Source organism: Meles meles, chromosome 10 (assembly GCF_922984935.1).
Source record: "Meles meles chromosome 10, mMelMel3.1 paternal haplotype, whole genome shotgun sequence".
Lineage (NCBI taxonomy): Eukaryota > Metazoa > Chordata > Mammalia > Carnivora > Mustelidae > Meles > Meles meles.
The window spans coordinates 89124829-89142659 of NC_060075.1; the positions used below are offsets into that span (position 1 = coordinate 89124829).

The 17831-nt window shown below is 41.2% G+C and overlaps 2 protein-coding genes across 21 annotated transcripts in view; one reads left to right on the plus strand and one right to left on the minus strand.

Annotated features, from left to right (window-relative positions):
- Positions 1-15902, plus strand: part of KMT2E (lysine methyltransferase 2E (inactive)) — a 99516-nt gene extending 83614 nt beyond the window's left edge. For 5 of the 6 annotated variants that reach the window (XM_046021588.1, XM_046021585.1, XM_046021587.1 and 2 more), the window contains 12 exons: positions 2165-2329; positions 2639-2947; positions 5304-5558; positions 5719-5863; positions 6315-6565; positions 6939-6995; positions 7147-7710; positions 8706-8992; positions 9822-9910; positions 10013-10138; positions 10301-10398; positions 11412-15902. In XM_046021588.1, coding sequence (XP_045877544.1) covers positions 2165-2329; positions 2639-2947; positions 5304-5558; positions 5719-5863; positions 6315-6565; positions 6939-6995; positions 7147-7710; positions 8706-8992; positions 9822-9910; positions 10013-10138; positions 10301-10398; positions 11412-12926 — 3861 coding nt within the window. In that variant the 3' untranslated portion in view covers positions 12927-15902. The remainder of the gene's footprint in view (positions 1-2164; positions 2330-2638; positions 2948-5303; positions 5559-5718; positions 5864-6314; positions 6566-6938; positions 6996-7146; positions 7711-8705; positions 8993-9821; positions 9911-10012; positions 10139-10300; positions 10399-11411) is intronic. The other variant, XM_046021589.1, reaches the window with a different exon arrangement.
- A 131-nt stretch (positions 15903-16033) lies between these two features.
- Positions 16034-17831, minus strand: part of SRPK2 (SRSF protein kinase 2) — a 244859-nt gene continuing 243061 nt past the window's right edge. For 13 of the 15 annotated variants that reach the window (XM_046021593.1, XM_046021591.1, XM_046021598.1 and 10 more), the window contains one exon: positions 16034-17692. In XM_046021593.1, the coding sequence (XP_045877549.1) occupies positions 17508-17692 (185 nt within the window). In that variant the 3' untranslated portion in view covers positions 16034-17507. The remainder of the gene's footprint in view (positions 17693-17831) is intronic. The other 2 variants (XM_046021605.1, XM_046021594.1) reach the window with 1 other exon arrangement.

The window sequence follows — 17831 nt, forward strand, 5'->3', positions numbered from 1 at the left end:
GGGAGGGAGAGAGAACCTTAAGCAGGCTCCGTGCTCAACGCAGAACCTAAAGCAGGGCTAGATCTCATGACGCCCAGCCAAAATCAAGAGTCAGATGCTTAACTGATGGTGCCACCCAAGGCACTGTGGGAGTTCAGTTTTTAATTGAATGAATTTGGTCTTTATGTCAAATAATTTTATCTTTGACCCTCACTCTAAACATTTAGAACAAGTGAATATTAACTATGTCAGATTTTTGTCATAAATTCATACTTATCTTAAATACTAGTAATTTTTTTTTATATATAAACTGATTCTTGCTAAGTTTATTTCTTCTGGAAAAATGTACTTTTTGTCAGATATATTTTAAAAATTTTCAGGAGAGAAAATAACCACAATAGTTAACCCTTTCTTCCTCCTCACCTCCCTCCCCTGTTCAACAGGTGAAGCAGTTAGGAAAATAATTTTTTAATTACTCTGGATTTCTACATTTAGGATTTTAGAAAAGCCATCATACAGAGATAGGATTTTTATAAAGAGCTGTAAGATGAAAGGGGTTTGAGTAATCTTCCAGTTCTGGTGAAAAGACCCTTTTGCCCATGCTGTTAATTTTAGTGCCAGTTACCCATCCTAAAGCAAGAGAAGTAAGGTACATACGTATGTATGTCTCCACAAACAAGCAGCCTTGCCTCTGTGGACCGGCTTCCTTACCTATAATACAAAGTGAGGATGATGGGTTTTGCAAGAGTGGCAAATTTGCAGTACGGCAATTTGTTGTGACTAACTAGAAGCTCAGCAGTATTGTCAGAGGAGTCTGCTGACAGACTGTTTCTGTCCCCATATTGAGTATAAAAAAAATGAAGAAAAAGGGATACCCGTGTGGCTCAGTCAGTTAAGTGGCTGGCACTTGATTTCTGCTCAGGTCATGATATCAGGGTTCTGGGATTGAGCTCCACGCTCAGCAGGGGAGTCCACTTGTGAATTCTCTCTTCTCCCTCATCTCTTCCCCTTCTCATGCACATGCTCTATCTATAAATCTTTTTTAAAAAATGAATGAAAAAATACAGTAAGCAGTAGTTTCCCCAGCATGTGGGTGTCTTAATGCTTAAACCTCTGCTGATAATTACTGGGACTAAAGCTCCAGTGTGGAGAAGACCATGCAGTCCGAGCTTGAGATCCTAACCCTTCTTCCCCCATCACTGACAGAAAAGGAGGAAAGCCAAATGGCTCTGAGACTCAGGAGCTTGTTCTCTTCATGTGGAGAACTGGACAGTCCATGGAAGTGCTTCCTGTTTCAGGTTGAAAGCTGAAGCACTTGCCAGGCCCACAGGCCAAGGCTCTGGGTCTTGCTTTTAATATTCTCTTTCTAAAGAGAACTGAAGGTCAAAGGAACTATTGCTGTTCTTCAGTCCCTGCCTTAAACTGTCAGTAGAAGACAGGAAGGAAGGTCTGAGGGTAGAAGAATGCCTTGTAAGAACTCTGACAGAGGGCAAGAAAGCTAACGTACAAATAATCACTCACAATTCGGGAATGCTATTTTCCAAGTGCTGTTGGCAAGCTGCACAGATATTTCCCAACTGAATTAAATAACAGTTCAGTGAAGTGTAATTATTATTATCCACATTTTGTAAGAGGCTCAAAAAGGTTAGTAACTACGGTGGTTAAGTTGATTAGAGTCACAAAGATAGTGACTAGTACAGTCATAATTTGAACCCAGGACTTCACTGTAACTTCTCTAATATCCTGCCACGTATCAATAATGTATTGATTCCCTAAGTTTCTGTGAATGTGATTTTTCAACATTCATTAACGTGGAAACTTTGAATCTTATTTTTAAAAGGGCTAACTTCCCTTTTATTCAGAAGGATTTTCAATTTGGAGTAAAGGTAGATTTTATGCCCCCCCCCCACTTTTTATGGTTTTGATTTATACTTATCTTTGACAATCATCCAACCAGGATCCCTTTTATGAAATGCATTTGCAGTGACAGGGCTTCCTGAGATGTTTCGGACTCTGAAGGATCTTGAATGAGTATGTGTCCCTCCCCCCACCCCCAAGCTATCATCAGTAGAAATGTTTTGCTAACAACATTATAGAACTTATTTTTTACATTTATAAGAGCAGTTGGACTTTTGAATTTTACTTCAGTGCAATGACATTTATTATGCCAATTTAAATTTTTTAGACAAGAGAAGAAAGGAAAATGGAAGCAATTCTGCAAGCTTTTGCCAGACTTGAAAAACGAGAGAAAAGAAGAGAACAAGCTTTGGAAAGGATCAGCACAGCCAAAACTGAAGTTAAAACGGAATGTAAAGATGCACAGATTGTCAGCGATGCTGAAGTTATTCAGGTATCATTATTCAGGTTTAGTTTTGTTTTTGTACTTAAGCACTTTCGGAGAGAATTGTCACACTGATTTAGTTGCATCTGTAAACAATTTTTAACGTGTTAGTAGCATTTTTCAAATCCTGAGAATTTAGACCTGAGATAAAAGATTCTATTTGCTTTGTTTTAGACTAAAAAAAAGGTTATATTAATTTATCAGAATTCATCAACTTCAGGAAATTAGCTTCTGAAGTCGATTAATGCTTTTAGATTTCAACTTCTTTCTTACGTAAATGTCATATGCAAAGTTCCACTCTGTTGTATTTTGAATTAGGAACAAGCAAAAGAAGAAACTGCTAGCAAGCCAACCCCTGCCAAAGTGAATAGAACTAAACAGAGAAAAAGTTTTTCTCGGAGTCGGACTCACATTGGACAGCAGCGTCGGAGACACAGGACTGTCAGCATGTGCTCAGATATCCAGCCATCTTCTCCGGATATAGAAGTCACTTCGCAACAGAACGATATTGAAAATACTGTACTTGCGATAGAACCGGAAACTGAAACTGCACTAGCAGAACTAATTCCCGAAACTGAAGTCCCAGCACTTACTAAATGTCCCGCGAAGTATCCTAAAACTAAGAAGGTAGGGGCTCTTCAGGAGCAGGGAAACTCTTCTGACGAGTTTCTATGACGTTAAATATATCTGTGTTTCTAAGATTTAGTCTGAACATAAGGAATAGAATAGAACAAGAGGCGTAGTTTTTACACTTAACAGTTTTTTAGACTAGAACGAGAATCACAAAACCGTAAAATCAGTTAATAAAAATGTTTGCACTGTTGTTACGAACAGAGTTAAATGGTCAGTATATCAAGACTTCCTTTTGGAAATTACAAATCACAATGTAATGATTTTAATCATTTATCAAAATTCCTTTTTTGGCGTATCCTATGTACTAAATTTATACTTCGCAGAAACAAATGGTTTTACATATGTTATCTTTTATTTTTTTTACTTCCTACAGTTTTCACAATATAGGGAGATTATAAGAATTAAATGTGAAGAAATTCCTGATTGCCATAAAGGGTAGTTTTCAAGTTTATTCATCTTTGAAAAACTGTTAGACTTAATAAAGTAATTACAAGAAACTATTCACTGAGCTAAACTAGCCTGAACTCCACAGCTCAAAAATAACAGAACATCCTTACGAAGCACCCCCAACCCCCAGTAGAATACAGTACAGTGGAGCACAGATAGCAAAGTGGTAATCCTTGGACTCTCTTGGGGGGGAGGGGTTAGATCATAACCGGATTCTTCTTGTACACTTGTACACAAAATGTTTTGAAATTTTATCTTGTTCTTACCAGATTCAGCACAGTTTGTAGGTACTGTGAAACCAGAAGTATGTTCAGTAAACATCTGGGATGAACCTGGGAGTATATTTTAATGGCGAGTCAGAGGGTTAAGTTAGAGACTTAAGATCTAAACACAGTTCTAACTGGAAGGCTGTACTCTTCCTCACTGCCCCGTGGATCTTGAACAAGCAAGCCAACATTTGCCTTAACGAGGAGCACTTTAAATGTATGTTAATTTGATACTGTCAAACAATGAGCAGTTATTTTTGCCCACTTTGGAGGACAAAAAACAGTTGCAACTTTTCGTTGTCATTTAGATTAGTGAAAAGAAAAACTCATGTTTTAAAAGAGAAGCTACTTTCTCGACTACAGATATGACATAATTCTGCCTTTTAGTTTTTAGATGGCTCAGTTATGGTGGTGCTATCAATTTATTTCAATTCCTGGTCAGAGATGTAGACTTGACTCCCGTCTGATTCTCTAAAAAAGCCTCCTTTGCCACAGGTTTTGTTGATGGTGTTCCATTCTTTTAAACATACTGCTCGAGCATGAACTTACCATGATTTCCCTACTGTGAAGGCTTCATTCAGTGTAATAAGACATAGTACCTACTCTGCCAGATACTGCGTTACTTGAAGAGCTTTATAAATATTATTTAGCTCTTTCAGTCCTCAAAATAATCCTATTTGTAGAGCTAATTTCTGTTATGACCTTTCTTTTACAGATAAAGATTGAGATGTAGAGAAGTCACAGTGTGAGTGGCAAAGCCAGGATTCCTACTCAGGCAGCCTGGCTGCAGACTCCATGAGCTTTCTGTTTGTCCAGGATATGCAGTTGTACATACACGGGGCGGGGGGAAAGATGCTCGAATGTTTTAATGATTATCACTGGAAGAGACAGTGTCGGTAGATTATTTTTTCACTGTGTATGTGTGAGAATGCATACATTAAGTACTTTTTTTTTAGAACAAATTAGATTAAAAATAGTAAGAATATCATTTGATTACCAGATAGAAAGATATGAATGCCCACACAGAAAACAAAATGTGCTTGTGCTGACAGAATGTAATCCTTATTTCTGTGCCCATTACAATTGCTTTATTAAATAACTGTAACCAGCCTACCAAAAAAAAGTGAGTAGTAGGATCCAGGTATATTCATAACAAGTAAAGTCTAAATTACATACACTGTAGATAAAAATAAATCAACAGAATTAATATAAAAAGGGCTATGTAAATTTTAAAACAGGGTTTTTAATGCTAACACTTTTTTTTTTTTTTAATGTATATGCCTTGATCTCATCATCTGGAGATTCTGATAGGCAGCCAGGGTACAAAAACACTGCATAAAACCAGATTTTTCTTACATAGTGATAACAGAAGCAATAACAAACCTAAATTTAATGTTTGTGTTTATAAGATAGTACTGAAGTCTCTTAGACCTTGCTATTTTACAAAAGGTACCATGTGTTTTCTTCCTGGAAGAGTACTGTTGTATAAAAAATTTTAGAAGGGAAGTTAACCAAAGAAATGTAATGATTACCCAATATTTTGGATAATATATCAATTTCAAATTTGGTATCAAAATGTTCAGTAGGACAATCTGTACAATTATATATAGAGTGATCCAAATTTTTCTTTTCTCTAGCACTTGGTCAATGAATGGTTAAGTGAGAAGAATGAGAAGACAGGAAAACCTTCAGACAGCCTTTCAGAAAGGCCTCTGCGCATAACTACGGATCCGGAGGTGTTAGCTACCCAGCTCAATTCCTTACCAGGCCTGGCCTACAGTCCGCATGTGTACTCTACTCCTAAGCACTATATTCGATTTACTTCACCATTCCTATCAGAAAAAAGGAGAAGAAAAGAACCTACTGAAAACATTTCAGGCTCATGCAAGAAGGTAAACCATTCTTTGCATATAAAGATCTAGGAATAGCCAAGTGCCAGTCTCCTTCCTTACTACCATCCCTGTTGGTGAAGTGCTTTTAGAATCACCTTTACATTTATAGGCTGTGTGAAGAGCTACAAACTGATTCTTATTCATTTGCTATGTATTTCAGCGATGGTTGAAACAAGCCTTAGAAGAGGAAAACTCAGCAATTTTACATAGATTTAATTCACCCTGTCAAGAAAGATCCAGAAGTCCTACAGTCAATGGTGAAAGTAAAAGTCCACTACTACTAAATGATAGCTGTTCCCTTCCAGGTAGAATTTCTTTTCAGTGTTGTTTTAGTTTGAAGAATGTGGTAGGATGTGTACAGCTTATATAGCAGACACATTCTGTTGTTACATGCTTTATGAAAGAAGCATTTTATTATTTTTTTTCAGTCCTCTAAGCTTTTGTTTGAAGATAAATATGAAAACCTTAAATTTGCAGTACCCTATATATTGGGGCTTATGGTTGAATTTTGGGGCTGCTTCTCAGATCGAAAAGAACTCTCCTGTAAGCTTTTTGGCAAGATAATTCATGCTATAATAGTAAACTGAACTCGGGGTGGGGAGAGCTTGTTTCACGTTAGTAGTATCTTTGAAAACCCTGAAATTTAGTTTGGGGGTGAAATTCATAATTACTATTGTTGATGTTTTGACCTTGCCCAGAATATAGAAAGTAGCAAATACCAGCAGTATAATGTCTGAATTACTATTTCATCAACAGATCTAACTACACCACTAAAAAAACGAAGACTTTATCAGTTGCTAGATTCTGCTTACTCTGAAACCTCCACACCTACTCCTTCACCGTATGCTACACCGACTCACACAGATATTACTCCCACGGACCCATCATTTGCCACTCCTCCACGGGTAAAATCAGATGATGAAGCCTGCAGAAATGGTTATAAGCCCATATATTCACCAGTTACCCCAGTAACTCCTGGCACACCAGGAAATACCATGCACTTTGAGGTGAGAAATTTAAATAGGGAAAAGAAAACCTATGGGGATGGTACTTAACAGCTCCCACCGCCCCCGGACTACTGTGCTTTGAGTAGGAAGAAAACATTTTTAAGAAACCAAGAGAATAAATTTGGAATGTGCATTGATGTGAATTTAAACTTTTACATTTTTTTTAAAAGGAGCATAACTTTGATCTTACTGATACTCAGTGTCAGACTGAATGGCTCTATGTGTATCAAACTGACCTTAAGGCAGAGATTTTACAGGGGGAATGGAAATAGAGGTTTAAAACCAAAGTCTGTGTAATAGTTTGTTTGGATTTCTATAAATATCATGGATTTATAGATTTTAGTTTTCAGTTCTACTTATTTCTTTTATACAGAATATTTCTTCCCCAGAAAGTTCTCCAGAAATTAAGAGACGCACTTATAATCAAGAGGTAAGGAGTTACTCAAAAAAGATTATTTAAATTGGTGACCTCTTCCTATTACCATTATTTTGCTTAAATTATTGGGAGATCTTAAAATAGTAAGTAGTCTCAAGATGTGGTTATTTGTGTAATTTTTTTTTTCTTTTAACTACTTAAACAGGGATATGACCGATCTTCAACCTTGTTAACATTGGGGCCTTTTAGAAATTCTAATTTAACTGACCTTGGTCTGCAAGAAATAAAGACTATTGGTTATACCAGCCCTCGCAGTAGGACTGAAGTCAACAGGCAGTGCCCTGGAGAAAAGGAATCTGTGTCAGACCTTCAACTGGGACTCGAGGCAATCGAGCAAACTGCCTTACATAAAACCATGGAACCACCTACACATGACAGGACTGATCCTAACAGCCAACTGGAATCTGCTCACTCTGGACGGGGCACAATGTATTCTTCCTGGGTAAAGAGTCCTGACAGAACAGGAGTTAACTTCTCAGTAAACTCTAATTTGAGGGACCTGACACCCTCACATCAGTTGGAGGTTGGAGGAGGCTTCCGAATAAGTGAGTCAAAATGCCTGATGCAGGATGATACTAGAGGCATATTTATGGAAACACCTGTGTTTTGTACTTCAGAAGATGGGCTTGTTTCTGGTTTCGGACGGACTGTTAATGACAATTTGATCGACGGAAGTTGCACACCCCAGAATCCACCACAAAAGAAAAAGGTTACAAATTTAACGATTTTAGTCCTTTTAATAGTGTCTTTTTCATACTACTTCTGAGGGTTATTAGCAGTTACGTGTTATGTAAGGCATTCATACTCCGCGTTAAACTTGTGATATTTACACTTTCAAACCTTTTGTAAATGCTCAATTAGAAAATGCGGAGAAGTAGAACATTCTAGTGATTGGAAAATGCTTATAAGCACGGTTTCAGAAATCGAAACCTCAAGATGGTTTATTTCACTGAAAGAGTAACTTTAACCACTTCCTAGCCAAATAAAGAGAGTTAAATAATACTTGTGTGCTTAATATCCTTATTTTATGTAGAACAGGCAGCCTTGTATTGGAGAAATGCTACTTTCTTCATCCATAGTATCTAGGCTGTGGATATGAGTATTTTGAAAAGTGTTCTGTAAATAATTGTAAGTTCCTTGACTTACCACCATTCTTTGGTTGGCAGCAGACATATTGAGACAATTAGAATGCCTTACTTCAGAGAAATGGAATGAACTACAACACTTATTTTATTTGTTAATGGGCTTATTGCTTTGCAAGTCAAAGAATTTTAGTGATGTGTGCTTTTAATTTTTATAACAGAGTCCAGTTGGCAACTTTGTGGGAAGCAATGTAGTATAGTGGAGAGAGCACGGGCTTTCAAGTAAGACCTAGGTTCGAATCCCGGCTCCAACACTCACCAGCTGTGTGACCTTGAGTGAGTGAGTTACTCAATTTCCTCATCTGTAAAATGGGGATGATAATATACCTATTTCATAGGGTTGTTGTGAGGATTAAATGAGATAATGTATGTAAATCATCTAAATACAATGCCTGGCATATCCTAGGCATTGGTAATTGTTAATTATTATTATTTGTTCAAATTATTTTACATAATTTTCCTAATGTAAATATAGTAATCCTCTTTAGAAAAAAAAATAGATTGACTCTGACATACAAAACAAGAATAAAAGATTTGCTTTTCCTTTACTTTCTTGCTCAAGGTCTCTCTATTAGAATACCGTAAAAGACAGCGGGAAGCCAGGAAGAGTGGCTCGAAAGCCGAGCACTTTCCACTGGTTAGTGTGGCACCTCACTCAAGCGGCAACTCGAGCAACAGTGGTGACGGGTGTGGCAACAGGAGCGAAAGCGGGGAGCAGCTAGAAAGCACTGCTAGCCTGCCATTACCAACACCAGCTACCGTTTATAGTGCTACTTCAGAAGAAACCAGCAATAACTGTCCTGTTAAGGAAGCTTCTGCCAGTGAGAAGAACGACCCGGAAGTTCAATGGTAAGCTTGTCTAAAAGAGCTCACTGCTAACTTTAGAACTCCAAGTAGTATACTTTATAATTAAAGTAGTCTCTGTTCTTTATCGTCCAGGCAGGATCTTTTCCGTAGCTGATTGTGACCGCAGCTAGATCTAGAAAGATCTGAAGTATGCTGTTCTGCAAAGCACAAGCTTTGGGTAGCGAACTCTCTTCCTGTTTGTCATCATTACCCCAGTTCTAAGGAGAGAGATGTTTGCGGTCCTAATTTTGAGAGATCCTCCTTGCTGATAGGGCTTTAAACCCGCTCTGTATTTGCCTATGTTAAGGGTCCACTGTGCTTCCTCTTCGACAATTTTCGATTTTTTCATAATATCCCTCTCCAGAGAACTTTTATTGTAGTCTGTATCCTGCTTGCGATTTCCTTAGATCCCTAACCAGTTACAGAAAAGAAGAACCAGGTTTTAGTATTTCTTCAGTAGGAACAGCGAAAGCTGGATATGGGATGGGTCTTGGCAAAGGGCAGAAGGGCTCATTCACTTCCCTCTTGGGTCCCCTTCCCCCTAAGCGTGTCCCACTAGCCTTACAGTACAGACACAGGCTCACCTGTAAAGGGTGTATCTGGTGCCCGCCATGACATTGAGTGTGGATATGCACTTCAGCCCCCCCCCCCCCCCCAAATTGCTTAAGACAAAGAAAGGACTGGAGTCTGGCTACTTTCAAAGCTTTACACCTGAGTATTTTCCCAGCAGAGCAAAAGCCTTGGTCTGAGAGGACATGTTGACCATCAAGGACAAAGACTAATCTAGCTGGCAGTAGCTTCCTTGAATTGAATGTATGATTTTATGTTCAAGGACTGCTTCAACCTCAGTGGAGCAAGTGAGAGAAAGGAGTTACCAGAGAGCACTACTTCTCAGTGATCACCGAAAAGATAAAGACAGTGGTAAGTGAGCTTGTTCCTTTGCCCAAAAGCGGAGCCAGCTAATCCTGTGCACCCTCGTTCTTTGCGGTTCTAATGTTCTCTTTGGGTCTGCTTCATCTCTAGGGGGAGAGTCACCATGTGTTCCATGTTCACCGAGTCATGTTCCGTCTTCACCTTCATCTCATTCAAATCACATTCCCCAGTTGCAACCCAGGGGCCCAGTCCCTCCTTTCAGTGAACTTTTGGAAGGTCAGTAAGCAGATGACCTGTCGTGGTTATTGTTTTAAAAACCTTTTTGAATCAGCAAGGAGAGTACCTTTCTACAGAGTTGGGCTGAATAGAGTAATGTTAGTGCAAGGCAGCACTGGTCACGCACTGGTCCGTTCACTCCAGCTTTCTTCTGCTTTACAGATCCTGACCCTGAAAATCCAGAGCCCGTGACTACAAGTGAATGTCCATCCCCAGACACCTCTCAAAACACGTGTAAAAGCCCTTCAAAAATGAGCAAGGTAATAAGATTGACCTTTGAACATGGCTGTTCAGGAAAGGCGGTGCTCACATGCATGTGGCTCTCTCCTGCCATCCCAAGCGTCAGTTTGCTATTTTGGGACACTTTGGCATCACACGGTCTAACGTGCTCACTGCTCTTCAGTCCTTTACGTTTTTTCCTGGAGGTCCACCTCTGTCACCCCAGGAAATGCAGTCTTTTCATACAGTTTTGGACCACGCGGTCTGTTCTCTAAAAACAAAAGGTCAGATGACATGTGTTGAGAAGAAATGCTCTGACCATCCTGACTCGGGAAGAGGGGCCGGCATCGTGTGGCGGCAGGGGCTGCGCAAACTAAGGACGAGGGGTGGGAGACTGGCGCTCTTTTTCCGTTTATGTGACATCACATACACTGAAGTGGTCTTATACTTGGATTGTTCGTGCCTGAACAACGTAAGAGATATTTCGGGTCAGAACAGTTCATTTACGCAGACCGGGTGATAGGTTGGGTGCAGTAGGTCCTGTTACGGAATTGACACTTGCTCAGTGAATTCTTTCAGAATAAGGCTCAAAGGCAGGTTGGATCACTGAGGGGAAAAAGGCAAATGGAACGTAAAGACCGTTCTCTCCTTAAACTTGTCTTCCATAAAAATAAGTCCAGAGAATCTGGTGGAAGCTCGGCACCAGAACTCAGTGGACTACTGAAAAAGCTGCCCTTGCAGGATCCCACAGCTCTGCGATGGACCTCCCCAGTCCACCTTACCCGCTTCCCCTTTCTTTTTTTTTTTTTTTTTAAATATTTTTTATTTATTTGACAGAGAGAAACCACACCTAGGCAGAGAGGCAGGCAGAGAGAGAGGAGGAAGCAGGCTCCCTGCAGAGCAGAGAGCCTGATGCGGGGCTCGATCCCAGGACTCTGGGATCATGACCTGAGCCAAAGGCAGAGGCTTTAACCCACTGAACCACCCAGGCGCCCCCGGCTTCCCCTTTCTAAAATGAACCCCGAAGTGACGTTCGTACCCCTTCTCTCCACAGCCCGCATCCCCAGGACCCGTACCTCCTGTTCAGCCGCATGGGAAAATAGCCACAAAGTCCGAGTCCCACTGGGAGGCCGCAGCCGCCGCGTCGGAGGTGGAGAACGGGGTGCACCTGAAAGCAGAGCTCCCCCAGAAGCAGCTGTTAAACAGCACCCAAGCACTTCCAAAGAACCCTCCTTCTCAGCCGCTCGCTCGAAGCTCCGCTGAGCAACTTGCACAGAAGCTGCCCTCGGCGCCGGTCAAGTTGCACTGTCCTCCGTCCCCTCACGTAGAAAATCCTCCCAAGTCCTCGACACCCCACCCGCCTGTGCAGCATGGGTATCTCTCACCAAAGCCCCCTTCCCAGCAGCTAGGCTCGCCCTACAGGCCTCATCATGCACAGTCGCCTCAAGTGGGAACACCTCAGCGAGAGCCTCAGAGAAATTTCTACCCAGCCGCACAGACCCTTCCGGCCAGTACTCCGGCGGCCCCGTCGGGAGCACTGTTCACGCAGACGCCCTCAGGACAATCTTCGGCGACCTATACTCAGTTCACCGCCCCCAGTCTGAGCAGCACTGCACCGCCCCCTCCGCCCCCACCGCCCCCTTCTTCCTCGTCTTACTATCAGAACCAGCAGCCCTCTGCCAACTTTCAGAATTATAATCAGCTTAAAGGTAGTCTTTCCCAACAGACTGTGTTTGCGTCAGGACCAAATCCAGCACTTCCGGGCGGCGGCAGCCAGCAGCCCCCTCCAGGCCACCACGTCACTCCGGGGCATTTCTTGCCTTCTCCGAACCCTCCTCTTCACCATCAAACTGCTGCTGCTGCTGGGGTGCCCCCCCCGCCCCCCCCACCACCGGCCCCAGGGCCACACCTCGTGCAGCAGCCCAGCTCCCATCAGCAACACTCTGTCGCTCACGTCGTAGGGCCTGTTCACGCGGTCACCCCCGGGTCCCACATTCATTCTCAGACTGCTGGACACCATTTGCCACCACCCCCGCCACCTCCCGGTCCTGCCCCTCATCACCACCCGCCACCCCATCCTTCCACGGGACTCCAAGGTCTACCAGCACAACACCAGCATGTGGTCAGTTCGGCACCCCCCCCACCCCCGCCGCCGCCACCTTCCAGTGTCTTGGCTTCCGGGCACCATACCACCTCTGCTCAAGCCTTACACCATCCACCTCCTCAAGGACCTCCACTCTTCCCTGCAAGTGCTCATCCAGCCGTACCACCGTATCCCTCCCAAGCCACACATCACACCACTCTGGGACCGGGACCCCAACACCAGCCTTCTGGAACAGGGCCACATTGTCCATTACCAGTCGCAGGTCCTCATCTCCAGCCCCAAGGACCAAACAGTATTCCAACACCTACTGCTTCAGGGTTCTGTCCTCACCCTGGCTCTGTGGCCCTGCCACATGGGGTTCAAGGACCTCAGCAGGCATCTCCAGTGCCTGGACAGATTCCAATTCACAGAGCACAGGTGCCACCAACATTTCAGAACAATTACCATGGTTCGGGGTGGCATTAAAATGGACTCCAAAAACATTTTTTAAAATGTTCTGTAAGATAAACTGTATATTTCATATGTACCTATTAAGGTACTTTTTAAAGCTTGTACATGAAACTTTGTATAAAAAAAAACACCAGTGCTCTTTCACTGTATTTTTCCCATTTTTGCTTTTTAAAATTCCTTAAAAAATGTGCTGTTAAGCCAGTATTAGGTATCTTTATTTTGTAAGTGAACATTCCAGCTGTTTTTCTGGCAGTAGATTTGATGCTACATGATCTTTAAATTTTATTGTTGCAGTTAAAATTCATTTAGTGAATGTTTTCTATATTATTTTATACATATGCATTTAAGTACACAGCTAAGTAATGGCACTATGAGGATTTTCATTTTTTTCCTGTCAGCAGTTCTGTGAGTGCATCTTAGGTATAAAAAAAAAATGCAATACAGATCTTTATAGTTTGGTGTGGACATGGCTCATTTTGTTTTATCGGTCATTTGCAAGCAGAATGTAATTTAATGTATAGATGATTTTTAATGTCTCCTGACAAACTGTAAATACTGCATTTCTTTTGCGTATATAATTGCTTACAGCTTTTCTCATTTGATATATAGCATTGTACATATGGCAAGTCTTTGCAAAACTGTGTGATCTTTGTGAAAGTAGTACAGTATATGGCCTTTAATTTCTTTTTTATTTTAAATATACTGTCACATTGAAGCACTGGTTGGGCATTTTAATTCATGTTAATAAATCACAATTATGTCAGTTTTACCAAATTGTCCTGTACCACTTCTGAGATTGGAGTCTGTTTAAACAAGTGTGGTGTTTTTTTTTAAATGAGAAGTCCCTTTCATCAGAGAGTTTGTCAGGGGTTAGCCTTCCGTTTTTTTCAGCTACACCTACCTCAGCTGGACTGCAGCAGACATCAGGAGGCAGTGGTTGGGCTGTTGCTGTAACGCTCCTTCCTGTCATTTCTGCAGGAAACGTCTATGCTGGGTGGAGGCACTACCTCTAGCTGACGTCATACAAAATGAGTCCATATCGTTCAAGTACTAACACGTGATCGAGTTCTAGAGTGGAACTGACAAATGCTCGAAAACATGGCGTAGTTTTGCCTGACAACACAAATATCTCATTTGTACATTGCAGAACATGCATGACAGCAATGTCCTACTGATGAATCAAAATGATCTGAAAACCTTTTAAATTAACATTTACCATCTAGCTATAGTATTAGAAAGTAGTAATAGGAGGTCAAAAATTTGTTTCGGGCGTATACAATAAAGGAAAACGGCATTATTCTTAGAGTTCTCAAGTGAAGTGAACACAGCCTCTCAGACGGACACTTTGCTGAAATACCCAATGCTAGTTTTTGTCTTGAAAAAATTCTTTTGTCTTCTATCTCTTAGGAGGATTAAGTAGAACCATAAGTAATGATACATTTTTCCAATTTTCACCTGACATAATTTGGCACAGCATTCTGTGGTCTGGAGAAAAACCTCAACAGGTTAAACATCACTGGGTAAGATTTGGCAGTAATGAAATCATGTCATGTTTTACAGTAACTTTTAATGTCCATTTCCTTTTAAAAAGCAGCTAGTCATGGTACAGGAAGAAAGCTGCGTTTAGGGCTCAGTTCTAATCAGCTTCAAGTTTTAAAAGAACTTGGGTCAACTTCGCCCTTCTTGACTTGGCAAACAGCACTCTACTTACGGTATTCGCTAAAGAAACACTTGTCCAAGAAAACACGGCTTCACGTCACCCGGGCGGAGGTTGCACAGAACAAAGGTGGTTGATTAACCATCAGCACAGTGAGCAGCAGCCTTCACCTCTTTTCACAGGGCTGTCCTTCTAAGGATTTAAAACTCCTGTGATAAATCTGCCTACGACACAAATAACGATAGAGAAGCTTTTCTATGAACTGCAGAATCTCTTTTATTCTTTAACTCCTTCATGAAGGGCACATACACTCTCAAATATTGTCTCTACCAGAATTTCATTCAAGTTATAAAAAACAACAATGGAAGAAAAAGTGGAATTTAAGGAATAATCTCAACTGTGAATTGGAAACTGAAGTTCTCTACCCAAGGAGAAAAGAAGTTTATCGTGTTTAACTAACTAGGAATGATCCAGGTACAAGAAGAGGCAAGTGAGTAAATCAATTTTCACCTGAAAGGTTTGCTTTCCTGAAGCCTCTAAACTTGCTTTTTTTGGCCTTTTAGCAGTTCTAATTTCCGGACAGCCAGCTTCTCATCTGCCACATTCACGATCCACTGCTTGTCCTTTTCCAGGAAGACTTGGCACGGACTAATGAGAGGAAAAGCCAGGACATTCACTGAAACCACCGAGCCAGCCACAGCGAGCCGCGCGCCAGCGCCGCTCCTCCAGCGCAGTATTCTCTCTCATCAAGCCACCGATCTTCTGCTACAAACTGGACTATACCTAATACAAATGTACATTCCTTCTAGAACTTTTTTACATTGTGTAAGGGACAGATCTTTCCAAATTCCTAACAGTCGAGTTTATTTTCTAACATGAGCCAAAACTGCATTAGAACAAGTTCATTTGAGTGTGCTACAAACCCTGACACCCATTTTTCAGAGTTAGGGAAGACAGATGTGCTTTGTGGTTCTCGTGAGAACGGCTCCTACAGAAACTGCAGCAACCATCTGCCGCAGAACCAGCGGGATAACCTCCAGCCTTGTCAGAACACAGCTTGCGCGATGCCTACGGAAGTGGTTACACTCTACCTCACGGCGATAGGTGATACCATGCTAACGCCTGAAGGGATGTGTCTGTTCCCTCAAGGTGAATACCGTTAAAAAAAATTTGCAATGTTCAAACATAGTGCAGTTAGTAGGTTTCTGATGGAACATGAATGAAAAAGAATCACTGAAATCCTAGGTAGTGCATCTGTCCTACAGCAATTCTTCTAGGTCCATATTCTACTCTTAAAAAAACAATGATTTCCTGTAATAAGGCTTAAGCATGTTCTACAGCTACCTTCCCTGCAATGGGAACGTGGGTACTTCTTTAGTTGGGGTTACGCTACACTAAAAGGAGAGCAAATGTTTGTTGATTCTATCGCTTCAAATATAGGCCAATGACCAAGGCAAGGTCTGGAAAAAAAAAAAAAACCAAAACACTTTAATTTTTAAGACAACTGCAAGCACCTCAAACAATGGATTATTATTACAACACTTGTTATCTTTTCACAATCTAGTTATTGCAAAGGCATATGGATAAATGTTAATGGACAAAGTCAAGAAAAACGAGGCACCTTAATGAATGTAAAATTTTTTAAAAACCTGACATTCAATCCACTGACTTCTAAAAGAGGCTAAATACACCTCCGTATATTACATTCTAAAATTGTATTGCCTACTATGGTTTGTGTCCTGGATTCTACAACATTAAGGAAATGCATCAACAAAAATCGTGTGCAACCTGCAAAAGGAAAACCGTTTTCTCAACCTCAGTGCGTGGCAAGACAATGAAAAAGCTAGTGATGTCATCGCCGCACAGCTAACCACCTACGGAATGAGCGTGATCCCCGCGACCTCACAGATGCCACGCTCGTGCCTGCTGCACTGCTAACTGTGCATGCCATACCTGGGTTTTGGACAAACACAAGCAAACTTCTCCGAAAAATATATATATATACATATATATTTTGTTTTTTCTCATTCCACACACTGCACATGGTTTTGTCGTCCGATTTAATCTACGTAGAGTTTAACTTACAGTGTTTGGAGGAGGCAACACCACGTGGTACCGGGCTATCACATTTTTAAAGGGAAATTGCTCTTTTTCCTTTAAAGTACTTTTAAAAATATGCAAAAATATGAATGGGAGTGCTGAAACTATAATACGTATTTTAGAATGAAAGCATGTCTTGCTTTAAAGTGCCATATAGGGAATGACATAACTCAGAGCCACTTTCTTTAAAATCTGATGTAAAAGGACTGTTATGGAATGAAAAGTCTGCCCCGCTCCTGGGAGCAGTTCAAGTCCGCTACATGCAACTCAGGCTACAAAGCACTCAAGACTTGGTAGCTTTTCTGAAATTTGAGTCCCCATCCCATATTTAATGGAGATTAACATTTACAGGTGCATTTACATACACTATAGTACAGGAATGATGTCCCTTTGCCGGAAGATAAAATTGTACATTTCCTTGCTATTTCTTGGTTCCAACTTGATAATTTCTTAAGATTGTAAATTATATAGTACTCAGCTAAAATATTTCTTCATAAATAGTTACAAAACCTGCCAAAACACAAGGGGGAAAGTATTTTTCGTTCAAAAAAACTGACATTTGAATGTCACACAACACAAGAAACAATGCTTTGAGACATGTTATTGTTTCCAGAAGAGAGTGGGTCAGTAAACTACTAAGCTGAAGACAAAAGACTACCCTTCCCCAGGATCACAGTGCACAAAAAGCAAAATGTCAAACAACAGTACCTCAAAGCAAAATAAAGGTCTGAGGATGAAGCCAGCTCACTTGTAATCCTGTTAAAGAATGACAGTCACCGTTTAGGTCCAATGCACTGGAAAACATTTGCTAGCTCAGAATGCTCTATTTGTAGAATCTGCTAAGAATTCAACCAAGGATGCCGAAGGCATTCGCCAGCTGAGGCTCGTTTTTCTGGAACCATTTCTAACATGGGGATCAGGAAATCTGTAAACTGTGCAGCATCTTCGTGGGGCCAACCGTACTTTTCCACAAGGACGTCAAAGAGGCTCCAGGGCTTCAACTTGGTGATGTGCCGCAGTTCTCCTACAGGGAAGAAACAGGCAGGGTCAAGAAAGCTCCAGATGTGCATTTCCCATGGGTGGTCCAGCCAGGCATGTGAGGAAGCAGACACCTACCTGCCCGACACTAAGCCACTAAGCCACAACGAACAAGCCAGCTTCCC